Below are 14037 nucleotides of genomic sequence, written 5' to 3'. Positions count from 1 at the left end.
CCTGCAATGTGGGAATATGCAGCCGTCCCATACGGGGACCAAACCTGCAACCTTGGCGTTTGATCAGTGCGAATGGGGTGCTAAAACAGCCTCCCCCTCACTATTCATTTGTCCTTGCCATTGCTGCCCTTCCGAACAAAGAGTAAGGCAGAGGCTCTTTTAACACCATATTCCCCCAGTGTCCCTAACCTTCTTGGCTCAAACCACCAAGATAAGCCAGGAACCCCATTCCACCTGTGAGACAATCCCCGGCGCCTTGTGACAGTGTGATTGCGCATGTGGAGCTATTTTCCTGGAGCTGCTACAGGCCTTGCAAGAGCAGTAGTGTCAGGAACACCAGAATTCGAAAGTAACCAACTTTTGCATGCTGCAACATCAGGAGATGAGTTATGGGAATTGTTTTCAGGGATGCCAACAGGATTTCCTAGGCCAGTTAGGCTGTGTGCGGATTGGGACCTCCACAAATCCCCACCAAGAACTGCTGCTTACGTACATGTATTAACTTAGCCTAGTCTATCTCACAGGACAGTTACAAAGATAAAAAGGGGGAGAATATGGTAATATACGCGACCCTGAGCTACTGGGAGGAAGAACGAAACACAAATATATGATGCCATGAATGTAAAGAAAAACAAACAAGCACAAAGCTAGAAAAGCAACCCCTCTAGCTTTAACTATAAGATTTCATAGTCCTGAAAACACCCCCTTCCAAAAAAGTTTGCCAACCCTGAAAAATAACAAGCCAAAAATAATCTAAATAAGTGCAATTTCACCATTTTGGTGTCTGAACTAGAAACTCCCAGCTTGGCCTATCTCACAGGGTTGTTGTGAAGATAAAAAAAGGAGGGGGAGTAATGGACACAATCTTGAGCTGTCCTTCCTATCCCCTTATACAACCCTTTTGTCAGCGTGTATGTCAGTATCTAAATTTGCTATCAAAGCAAATGCCAGAAACCCTTCACACTTTTTATCTATTAACCTTGCAGATTTTTGACACTTCACAAGGTATAAAGTGAAATTGGAAAAGGGTTGGAAGTTTGCGCTGCTGGTCTGGCGCCAACGTGCAGAGAATTTCAAAACTGCTCAGGAGACTCCCACCTGCTACTCTTTCTGCCCACACATCAGAAAGGAAACATCTGTAAATAATGCAAGAGGACGTTAGGGGAAATGGGAATTTGTGTTTCTCTCCCCATCCACCCACTCTCCTCAATGCCTTCAAAGATACTCCTCACAATGATGTTCCAGAATCAAAAACAAGTAATTGCCACTATGCAAATATGCCCGTGGGCCAGGGAGTCTTTGATTCAAATTTCATGTCAGCCATAATCTCAGTTAAGTAACTTTGACCAAGCTATTGTCTCTGCCTCGGCCCACCGTCTCTAATATTATTTGCATACTCAAATAATGGAAAGTTAGGGACTGAAATATGTAACTGAAATGCGGATAAAGATACACATTAATACAGCTGAAAATTAAGAGATAAGATATAATTAAAGTGGGATATTTCAGTTTATTTCACCACTACAGCAGATTCGGTATACTGTCACGCATCCCACAATATTCCACAACAGCCCACTTCTATGCTAATTTATATATTAGGAGGGGGATGCGGAAACGACTATCTCCCTGGTTTTTTAGCTTCATAACATCAGAACTGATTCAGTTTAATGCCATTACTTTAATTTAGAAAACATTTGGCTAAATAAGGGTTCTTGTTATCCAGACATGCTGCTGCTTCACAAAAATGCATTTTCTCAACCTAGTTCGATTATCAAAAGGAAGTAAAAACACATATTGCTGCCCCTGTGGCTGATATGCTAACCAAGAAAGCAGTAAACGCATAATATATATCACAACTTTTAAGAAGCAGCTAGTTTTGAACATAAACACCTGCAGAGCTTGCATCCTACAGTACATTCTGGGGTGGGGGCTACAGGTTTTGAGAGGGCTGATGCCTTGTCTTCCTAAAATCAGAAGCCCATGAGCCACCTGTAATTTTAAAGGTCCCACAGTTCTCCAACATAGCACAGCTTGTGGGCATTGTGGGAAATTTAAAACCACAGGCAACTCACAAAACCAAAGTTGGAAGTGGGGATGGAAAAGGCAAGGTCCAATCCAGAGAAGGCATCAGCACCAATGGGCCCTTGGTAGCTACCAAATTTTTCCACTGCACGTGATCCTACTGCAAGAAAAGACTTAGCTTCCTATTACAATGTTGTACCAGTAAAAATGATTGCCTAACCAAAGGAACGCAGTGTTTACAAGTCAAAAGGTTATGTACAGCAAGCTGATTAGTTGTCACATCTATAAAGGAAGGATAAATTGAAGGTTTCCTGCCTAACAGGAAGTATGGTCATATTCAGCATGAATAGAAGCTGGAAGAGCTTAATTTCATTTCTGTATGTGAAATTGTTCAGGAATTACTACACATCCCCAGAACCTGCTGAAAAATTAAAATGTTCACAGGGAAAATTAAGAGGATGTCTGAACAGAACAGTTCTTCATCATGACTGAAACTAAGAAAGGGGAAAGAAAAATGGGAGTCTGAGCTCACTGCAGCTTTAATTCACTGCTGCATTAATAGGACTGTTCTGTGATTGGCTACATAAAAACTGCTACTGCAAAATGTTTATTATGAACCTTATTATGAAGAATTAAAAGAGTAACGTCTGTATCACCAAGGCACCACAAATACAGTGTCACACAAATTCCCCTTTGCCTCTGAAAAGCCCCAAACTATTTTGCCAGCGGCCGTAAAAAACAATTGAACTTTGGTGCATGCATGTGTGTGTGAAACATAGCCACCTATTCATGAATTCAAGAGCTTTCTTCACCATACAATTAACTTATAATATGTTGATTTTCTGCATAATATTCCCTTAGGAATCATTTAAGAGCTCTGCCTAAGCAGGATTCTTCAACATCCCCATTCAAAGATCAGAACGGATATACCAGAGTTCCATTCAAAACATTTCAGAAGCAGAATGAACCCAAGGATTTCTGAAGAGAAGCCACTTCAGCATAAAACAGCTCTCCAGATGTGGCTGAACTACAACTCCCATCTTCCCCGACCACTGGCCATGATGGTGGATCTCAATGGCAGCTGGAGTCCAACAACATCTGGAGCGCCACAGAGTCCCCATCTCTAGCATAAAATAAGAGCCATAATGCATTCAATAGGATGGAGGCTAAACGAGAAAAAACTATGAAATACACAACACCGCTGGTGGACCTGTAAAGTACACAACTGCATACGATGCACATCATCTTTTTTTAAAGCACTGCCGTGGCCATCAGCCTAATGAAAGCGAACTCTTACACATATGCTTGCACTGGAAAATTTAGGTAAAACGTTTAAGACAGGAAAGGACTAGTGGAGATGTGTGTGCATATCTTAATTTCAGAAGCCAAGTGCATTATAGGAAGGGGTAAACACATACCCAATTCAAAACATATCACCGCCACTGCTATTGAGTTAGGGCTTATCTACATTTACTCTTGTCCTGTTTCCTATGGATTGACGTTTGCTCCGATTTAAAGAGTAGGTTTTCCCTGGGAAAGGAACAGGGCAAGGGGGAAACCGCCTGGGCTTGTGCCTACAAAGCACAGAACAAGCAGAAGTGTGGACAAGCCTTTAGTGACATGCAGACTATGGTGCTGGTTGTTGTTATTTAGTTGTTTAGTCGTGTCCGACTCTTCGTGACCCCATGGACCAGAGCACGCCAGGCACTCCTGTCTTCCACTGCCTCCCACAGTTTGGTCAAACTCATGTTTGTAGCTTCAAGAACATTGTCCAACCATCTCGTCCTCTGTCGTCCCCTTCTCCTTGTGCCCTCCATCTTTCCCAACACCAGGGTCTTTCCAGGGAGTCTTCTCTTCTCATGAGGTGGCCAAAGTATTGGAGCCTCAGCTTCAGGACCTGTCCTTCCAGTGAGCACTCAGGGCTGATTTCCTTAAGAATGGATAGGTTTGATTTTCTTGCAGCCCATGGGACTCTCAAGAGTCTCCTCCAGCACCATAATTCAAAAGCATCAATTCTTCAGTGATCAGCCTTCTTTATGGTCCAGCTCTCACTTCCATACATCACTACTGGGAAAACCATAGCTTTAACATACAGACCTTTGTCGGCAAGGTGTTGTATCTGCTTTTTAAGATGCTGTCTAGGTTTGTCATTGCTTTTCTCCCAAGAACCAGGCATCTTTTAATTTCGTTACTGCTGTCACCATCTGCAGTGATCATGGAGCCCAATAAAGTAAAATCTCTAACTGCCTCCATTTCTTCCCCTTCTATTTGCCAGGAGGTAATGGGACCAGTGGCCATTAACTTTTTTTGATGTTGAACTTCAGACCATATTTTGTGCTCTCCTCTTTCACCCTCATTAAAAGGTTCTTTAATTCCTCCTCACTTTCTGCCATCAAGGTTGTGTCATCTGCATATCTGAGGTTATTGATATTTCTTCCAGCGCTGCCTTGTCATGGCGAAGGGGCTTGAATAACTCAGAGAAGCTATGAGCTATGCCGTGCAGGGCCACCCAAGACGGACAGGTCATAGTGGAGAGTTTTGACCAAATGTGATCCACCTGGAGTAGGAAATGGCAAGCTACTCCAGTATCCCTGCCAAGAAAACTCCATGGACAAAGACAACAGACGGTGCTAGTACAAGGCTGTAATTCAGTAGCTGAGCACCTACTTTGAGTACAGAAAGTCCATGTTCTATCCTTGGCATCTTCTGGTCGGACCACAAAAGACCCACCTGTAACCCTAAAGAGTCACTACCAACCAGAACAGACTAACTGCTAGACAACAGTGAGCTAGATGTACCTGTGCTATGACTTGGATTAAGGCACTCATGTTCCTAATCGCCATTAGTCAACTCAGACTAACTACCCTAAGGAGGTATGTAGTTTTGTGCTGGAAGCTCAAAGCAGGCTAGTGTCATTACACTGAACGGTTAGTGTAATGGCACCAGCCCATTTTCAGCTGCCAACAGTCAGTAATAACAACTCCATGTAACTGAACACATTTAAGCAAACAAATGTAATTCAGTATGTTACTGTAACACCCAGGCTCTCCTGCCACACACATTCAGCTGATCATGGAGACAGTCACTTTGCTTGCTAGAAATGTGAGCAATAGGGTTCAGAATTGCCTGTTCTTGGAGACAGGCTGCCATACTTTCCAGAACAGGTAAAATGGAAAAAAGGAGACCAAAATAATTACCACACCTCTCAGATTATTTCGACTATAAAATAAAAACACACTTTGGGTTTGCTGCTATATGCATTTTTTAAAGCACCAGTTTTGGAAATCTAGGGTCAAATTAAAAAGAAGACATAACATATCTGAAATAAAAAGATCAACCTTAAGAAGTCAATAGCCTGGTTTGCATGTTAAAGTCAGCCATGGTTTATTGCACTATGGCTTGTTTTATCATCCAAATCATGTCCAGCACCTTAAATATGGCCTGTGTACTATAAACAAACCATAACCTGAAGCCATAGTCTGTTTTTGAAGCTTTAATTAGTCTGACATTATATTCCAGAAATCCATTAAGCTACAATGGGACAAGACAAGAACATCTGGAAAACAAACCAAGAATTCATGAAGCAAGCCATGGGCTGAACATCTTATGGTTGTTTAACAAACCATGGCTTGGAGTTGTGTGTGAACCAGACCAATATACCAAATCTAGAAGGTTTGCTTAGCCACTGCATCTTTCTCACAAGAGCATAAGGTAAGATTTAAGAAAATACACCCCCCAAACCCAAATCTGCGTATATACTTACTTGCATTCCCCAGGTACAGTGCAGCCCCCATGGACTAAATTACATCCTTGTTTGCATACAGCTATCAAAGAAAGAGGGTTAAACATCAGTGAATGCCAACACTTTAGAAAATTTAGTTAAATGGCTTCATTTTGAACACTGCATTTTCTTCATGAAACAAACCTCAATAACACACCTATCAAGCATTTTAACTACTTCTCAGCATCTCCTGAATATGAAAGCTGTTTTCTCCAGGCAGGAGAGATACAGAAGTTCTATTTCAGACACAACAAGAAGTGCAGAGGGAAAGGAAGCACAACAAGACACTTGTGCTTCCTGTTCCTCTACAGGAGTTTCATGTCTAAAGTGGCATTTATCTCTGTTCTTATACAGCCAAGAACACTTTCTAATTCTGGAAAGATACATATTCAGTGATATAAGAACTCCTACGAACTATTATATATTGAAGCTCTGCAGCTTTTAAAATATGCATAGCTCTAAAAAAAAAAACATCAACCAGAACTGTCTACACAAAAATCCATTCCATAAGTATCTCAAGTTGCTGCACCACAGTCAGACTTCAGGTTGTCCCCTCAGATTAAGCTTGTAGAGCAATCCAGCCTCTCATTTGACCATCAGTTTACATGTTCAAGTTGTTAAAGCTGAGGCTGAAATATGTTGAAAGGAGAATGTCTTTGGATAAAAAAACCCAACACCCAGCTACAACCAGGGTATGTGAAAAATACAAAGTGATTATCGGTGGTACACCAAGGCGAGTGAAGTTACCTTGCAAGCCGCCTTGAGCATTTTTTAAATTGAAAGGTGAGATAAAAATACAGCGGTACCTTGGTTCTCGAACTTAATCCATTCCAGGAGTTTGTTCAACTCCCAAAACTGTTCGTAAACCAAGGAGCGGCTTCTGATTGCTGCAGGAGCTTCCTGCACTCAAGCAGAAGCTGTGTCGGACCTTCGGCTTCCAAAAAATGTTCGCAAACTGGAACACTCACTTCCGGGTTTTAGGTGTTTGGGAGCCAAGCCGTTCGAGTACCAAGGTACCACTGTATTCAATAAATAGCTTAAGGAAGGCCGATGGTGGGCATGCGAAGAACTCAAGAGGAGGACTGTATGCAGCCAAAACTCCAGGATTCTTTGCCCATCTAGGGGTTTCAGATTTGGTGGAGAACACTGAATGAACATAAAAGTTAATCTCTGCTTCATGGTTCAGTGTAAGAGCACACGGCAAGCATGCAGACCTTCCCAGGTTTCATTCCAGGCATTTCCAGTTTAAAACGATATAAGACTGTAGGGTCAGATGAGTCCTCCAAGAGCATGGAGAGTCATTATCGGAGAAGACAATTGTAAACTAGTTCAGCCTTTGCCAACCAGGCATCCTCCAGATGTTTTGGACTACAAGTTCTGTCAGCATAGCCAACACTATTGATGGGAGATGCAGTCCAAAACATCTAGAAGGTGTCAGGCTGGTCTAGAGAAATCCGTGGTCTGACTCTGTATGCCGCAAACTTGGGCTTTTTAAACATTATTATACAATGTTCTCTGGCATGATCAGGACATGAACAAGGAATCAAGAATTTTAAGATACGAGCATAATATTCAGTTTTAAGAATGAGTAGTGTGGTACCTTGTTTACATTCGTCACCCATCCAGCCTTCCATACAAGCTTTATTTCCATTTTGGTCACATGTGTAGTGGCCCACGAAGTCATCACGAGGGCCACAAAATTTATTGCACTGGGGGCCATAGTAGTTTTCATCACATTTAACTCGTATTTGTGCTTCAAAATGAACAACATGACCATTCAACTGAAGCGCTTTCCAACGATCTTCTGGGTTGATCATACCAGCAAATGGCACTCTGTCAATTAATAGTTCTTCATCTGAAAAACAAAGAGAGAGCTCAGTATTCAAAGTGTGCATATCCATTCTGACACAGAGTAGCTCCTATCATAGGGACAAAATGGTCAGCGTAAGTCAACTTGTGGCTTGTTCACAGGACTCTGCACCAGGAGGTGTTGACTCTGAATGGTGATTTGCACAATCATCAACAACATTAACAAATCAACAATCCTGATCCTGCTATGTTGCTGCTGCTAAACTGAACTAAATATGATACCATTGTGTGACACCCCCCCCATGAGAATTCAAAGCACAGGGCTCCAGGACAGATGAGACATGCTGGGATAGCTCAGTTGGTAGAGCATGAGACTCTTATTTTCATGGTCATGGGTTCAAGCCCTGTGTTGGGCAAAAGACACCTGCATTGCAAGGGGTTGGACTAGGTGACTCTCCCGGTTGCTTCCAATTCTATAGTTCTATGATGCTTTGATTTTTAACCCCTCTATACACACACAGCACAGTCTCTATCCAGTTCACCTCCTGCCCTCCATACTAACTTTTAAAACAAAACTAAATGCATGCACGCAAGGGCTAAATGCATTTAACAATGTCACAGCTATAGTTTAGCCTTTACGTTTGCAGTCCTCCGGGGTTTACTTACATTAAAGGGAAAATACCAGAGGCATGAATAAGTTGGTACATTCCTGTAGCCAGTTTCTCAGAAGTACACCCACTTGAGAATACACAGCTAGCCTCTGCTAGAGTTGAACTCAAATTTCATCTCAAACTATTTTAGATTGTTTGGGGGAAGGGAGGAGAGGAAATTCTCTCCCATATGCAAGAAGAGGCATGTTGTTCACTACAAAGGGCCAGCTTAAAAATGTACCGTGAACCAGGAAGCTGCAGCTAGTTTGGACAGTGTCAGAGAGAAGGGAATCCTGAAATCAAAAATGCAGAGGAGCAGCAGTGAGGAAGTCTCTGTGTTGCTCTCTCAGATACACAGTAAACACAAAATCTAAGAACAATGGCTTACAGCGAGCAAGCTTTCCCCCCCTTTTTAAAACCCTGTAAAATATCCACTGTACTAAGACATGCTCTTGCAACTCCAAACTGCAGGATTCCTGCATGTTCCAGTATAGGAGGGCTAATTCCAGTTTGCCCTTCTCTTGTTGCATTGGCATTTTGCCCTTCAACCCACCCAGCACCTGTGCAAGCAGAGAAGGGAAGCTAGAATTAGCCCTTTGTATGCAAGGCAAAAGGCAGCATCGTTGCTACTCAGTACAGTACAGCTTAGCAGGGTTCTCACCAGGCCTTCTGCATATACCTCCTGAATACATATTAGGGTACTACTCCCTTCAGCAAGGGTGCTTCCAGATGGGCTTTGTTGTAGAGCTGGCACTTCTCATACATGCTTGTTTTTTTGAAGGTTCGCATAAGGCTATCATCAAAATCCTAGCTCATACCTTTATTATTAATAACCCATCCTTCACCCTAACCTCCCAAGGTGCGTCACCATCATCTAAGCACGGTATTGAAAACAGTTCAAAACAACTTCCAATCACATCTGTAGCCAGATGTATAACTAATAAAGGGATGGGTGCAGGAGCCTGCGTGGAAACTGCCTTGCCTGAAGTTGAAACCAGATGACTGCAGGTACTGCATAGTTCAAGCTTTTAAGTGCAGTACTCTGATATGCATTATGGTCCCATTCATTTAATATTTATTAGGTATGTTACTCAGCATCCTGTTTGCCAGAACCTCATTTGTTACAAGTGCTTTGCTGGAGGGAGGATTTCTATGAGTTTGTGAGCACAGAGATGTAGGCAGCCACCTAGACATTACTGGGGAAACTAGCCGTTAAGAGCAAACACTGGGTTTTCAAAGGAAATGAGGGGTAAATGGTCATTTTAAGGGAGAATCCTTACCCTTTCTCCTGCCTGGAGATTTCTTATTGCACATAATTTCATAGCTCTGAAACTGGAAACCTGTGCAGCTTGAATGGGCAGGAAAGAAGGAGCCTTGGGGGAGAATCAGCAGGTGCTGAATTGCACGGGGGTGACTGGGAGGTGCGCTCTCTCTCTCTCTCTCTCTCTCTCTCTCTCACACACACACACACACACACACACACACACACACACAGCCTGGCATACACTGCTGCTACCCTTAGTTTTTGCTTACATCCTACCCATCACCCTGCTTCCGGCTCTAATGATACATGACTAGGCACTGGTAATTAACTTCTCCCCACATAGAGGTATCCACCAGGCTTCTGCTAATGAATCTTGGCTAGGACACAGGTGCCCATAACTTACCCCACCCCCCACCCCCATTCACAACTGTCAGTGTCCTATGCCTCCCACACCTTGGACCGCTTAAGCTTTGCTTCAAGAGCTCAGATTCAGAAACTGCATGTGCCAATTTGGTAGAAAACAAAGGAAGCACTTATTTGCTCTGGCTAGGAACATTCACTGATATCCGTCTGTCTTGGGAGACAATGGAGGAGTGTGCCTTTGGGGGTGAGGAACAACTGGCATTATATAATTTTCCCCCTTACACCTTCTGGGGTGTTTTAAGCCCATAAGTCACCATTGACTATTAAGCCACAGGCTTTGTTCATAGACAACAAGCTAACTTTTGACAGATCAGTAGCTGTTTTGCTAACGTTGGTTCTTGATATTAAGCAGGTGACTGCTGCAGTTCTCCAAAGGCCAGCAGTAGAGGAACAAGTTACTCATTCACACCCCAAGCACACAAATATGATAACTTGCCCGATAAAGAACTGTGGTCATAAATCAGGTGCACAGCCAACTAAAGATGCACTGCTTTGTCTTCAATGGGATGATCACCTCCGTATTAAAAACCCCAGGTTTCCCATTGCTACATAAGTGCCCTCACTAAAAATGATTTATTAACCAGCATTGTTTTACAGGGAAAGCCGTATGCTGTTTTAGTAGTATAAGCCAAAATTCTGAAAGAGACTGGAGGCAACAGGTTGTCTACAGCAAGCCATTTTTTTGAATACTACTTTTTCAGAAACTACTGAGCCAGCCTTAACAAAAATGTATTGAGTGGAATTCAACGTTATGCTATTACAAAGATTCTTTTTGCACATGCTGGAAGCTTGATTATTACCCTCCCCACCCCACCCCGCCTGCTGTTCTGGGTACAAGAAGTCAATGACAAACAGCACAGAAACATCCAAGGAGTGGCAGGGGTTTCAATTTAATGCTAACAAAGTAAAGTGAACCATAGTATTGCAGAACCAGGATCAGTCAGATTAGCAGTTTCCAAACCGGATCAGCTATTTTTCTGCTGCTTAACATTTAGATAAATATATGCATCAACCAGATTTTCCTTGTCCTGAGCCATAATTTTTAGCAGGCAAAGAATAATTTAAGGAAAAACACCTCTCAGCAAATTTCCTATTTTCAGATATTTGAAGGCGTCGCTAGTGTTGACTCACAGAAGATGTTATGAGTCCCAAATATCTCTAGGTATATGTCCAACAGATAATGAATCTATGCACCAATGAAACCGATGCAGTGAGGCCCATAACCAAAGCACCAGGGGAAAGGATGTTTCAGAATCTACTTTCGTTTCTCCACACATTTATGGAATCATACATTGATTATACAATACAGGCCAGACTGAATAAATCTAAAGGCAACACATCATGCGTTAACTGACACCTTGTCTTCAGCCCCAACCAGTATTCCCAGCATAACTTTCAATTACAAAAATTAGGCAACTAATCAGCCCAACACAAAATGTCATTCTCATTATCTACCAAGCCGCAAGCTTGAGAGCAACAGCTGCTCTTCGCAGTGTTAGAAACTGAGATATGAAAGCCAGAGCCCAGGTTATGGGTGCAACAATGGAATGTCTAGGCGCACTTCTTTAATAACAAGAATACAAAGCTGAAAATGAATGAACTGCAGCTAAAATATTATGTTCATTTTTCATATGGTCTAGTCCTTCCCCTGTCCACCCCTCTAATATTCTTAAGAGAGTCTCTTCTCCAGTCTTCAGAGAGTAACTGGAAGTGCGGAGGCAGAAAAAGCTCCTCCTTTCCTTCCACTCTGCAGTTTTAATCTGAAAACTTAGGCACTGTACTGCCCAGAGCTCAGAAGCTGCTCACGCTAATGAAATTCCCAGTGGCAAAATGCACCTAGAACAATGGGAATTTCGAACACTGGCTCTTAGAATCGAAGAGTCATAGAAACGTTGAGTTAGAAGGGATCCCAAGGGTCATCTAGTCCAACCCCTTGCAAATGTGTTAGAGAACACATTTCCAGTTATAGTGGAAGCATATTGATGCATTCATAAGTGCTGTAGCTTAATCTGTAATGGGTGCCACTTCATATGCTATCTAACTGGCCAACCCAAGCTTTTTAAAAATGGCGTGCAGCAGTTTTTCCTACTTTTTTCCCATTTCATAATGTTAAAGTTTTAATGATATACTCACCAGCTTTTGTCTCATTATCCCAATCCCAGGCTTCTATTATTAACGTGAACGATCTCTGAAACAAAAACACAAATTAATTACTGGAGAGGAACAAAATAAATTATTTTGTTGGCAGGAATCTGATTTGGTCGAAGCATCTATTGTTTTCACAAATGTTATTTTGCTTCTTTCAACAACATACAAGTCATTTGTGCAAGGAAAGCTTCAAAAGGCAATCATCGAGAATCTCACAAACTGTAAAGCAAGTTTTAAGTATTGATATGTGTAGTAACCAAATTTATTGTACTTTAGAAACCCAAGTCACATATGGTCAAAAAGACTATTAAAGGAAAGCTATTTAAAACTGCAACCATATAGGAGATAATACCTTGATGGGGCAACCCAGTCAGATGGGCAGGGTACAAATAAATTAAATTAAATTATTATTAATTATTATTATTATTATTACTACGAGGGCAGTGGCTAACCTGTGACCATCCAGATGTTATTGGTGACAGATTATGGGAGTTGTCCACCAACATCTGGAGAGCCACAGGTCAGCCACTTTCTAACTTGAAACAGAAAATTTCCCAATTCAAATTTTCCCATAAAGCCCATACCACTTGTTTCAACTTTGCTTGGGGGGGGGGAGAGAGAGACGTGGGTGGCACTGTGGTCTAAACCACTGAGCCTCTTGGGCTTGCAGTTCGTAAGGTCGGCAGTTTGAGTTGCTCTGTCCCAGCTCCTGCCAACCTAGCAGTTTGAAAGCACACCAGTGCAAGTAGATAAATAGGTACCGCTGCGGCTGGAAGGTAAACGGCGCTTCTGTGCGCTCTGGCACTCATCACGGTGCCCCATTGTGCCAGAAGCGGTTTAGTTATGCTGGCCACATGACCTGGAAAACTGTCTGTGGACAAACGCCGGCTCCCTCGGCCTGAAGCAAGATGAGCACCACACCTCATAGTCAAGTTTGACTGGACTTAACCGTCCAGGGGTCCTTTGCCTTTACCATGTCTAGGTGGGCTGGTCATGTCCAGGATATGCTACATTGGAAGCCCATATATGTTGTTAATCGAGCTCCTCTCAATGAAAAGTGGGAGGGAAGCTGAGCAAATACAGCCCCCCCCCAAATCTTCACCCAATTTGTGGGGGATCATTTTGCTAAACATTCACCAGATAGAATTTCTTGGGGGTGAGGCTCATCATTAGTAGCGACATCAGCACAACCCTTGCTTCTTTCCCAATGTTTTACTTTTTGCTGCCATTGCAGGAATTGTGTTGGTAACTGGGCCTACATTTTCTATCCTTCATAATGTCCCAGACCAAGTATCATCTTGGGGGCATTGTGGATTAAAAAGTGGCAGGTTCCATAAAGAATAATGGAGAATTTCTAACAACATGTCTCTCCTTTTCACACTAGATAAACACAAATAATGCAAATATTCGGTTTTGCCAATAATTAATGCACACAACTATTCATTCACGGCATGAATTATCCACGTGAAGTCATTTCAAAGTTGCTCATAAGAAAGTATTCACACATAATGGGACCTAGGAGTTTTAGCGTAACAGTTTCCTTTAGTGACAGCAGCCTCAAGCAAGGTATTTATCTCGATGGTGCCACTGGTATTCACCTGAAAGGTGTTTCTAAGGAGGAACTAAGACACTACCAAGCATAATATCATTATGTATTGCTTGAAGGCAATATAAATAAATAAATGCCATAACTCCTAATCGCTTCTGTGTTGCCTCTTTCCCGGAATGGGGTATTAATATCACGGCTGACATGGACATAGCTGGTTTAGAACCTGGGTTACTGTGCTATTTGAACAGATCCTGCGAGCAGCAATCCCTCCCAGCTGGTGCAAAGGGAGAAAACCCAGAGAGAGAGAGAGAGAGAGAGAGAGAGAGAGAGAGAAGACCGAGTGCATGGAATTGGGTTCCTATTTGTAATCACAAAGTTGAACTCAAAAGCT

The 14037-nt window shown here is 42.4% G+C and overlaps 1 protein-coding gene across 2 annotated transcripts in view; it reads right to left on the bottom strand.

Moving 5' to 3' along the window:
* Window positions 1-14037, bottom strand: part of JAG2 (jagged canonical Notch ligand 2) — an 89076-nt gene that overhangs the window by 36610 nt on the left and 38429 nt on the right. For both annotated transcript variants that reach the window (XM_081191344.1, XM_081191345.1), the window contains exons 3-5: window positions 12083-12137; window positions 7404-7658; window positions 5786-5846 (exon numbers count right to left, since the gene is read on the bottom strand). In XM_081191344.1, the coding sequence (XP_081047470.1) occupies window positions 5786-5846; window positions 7404-7658; window positions 12083-12137 (371 nt within the window). The remainder of the gene's footprint in view (window positions 1-5785; window positions 5847-7403; window positions 7659-12082; window positions 12138-14037) is intronic.

Source organism: Podarcis bocagei, assembly GCF_964188305.1.
Source record: "Podarcis bocagei genome assembly, chromosome: 1".
Lineage (NCBI taxonomy): Eukaryota > Metazoa > Chordata > Lepidosauria > Squamata > Lacertidae > Podarcis > Podarcis bocagei.
The sequence above is the reverse complement of the archived record's forward strand: the minus strand, read 5'-3'. Positions and strand labels throughout refer to the sequence as shown.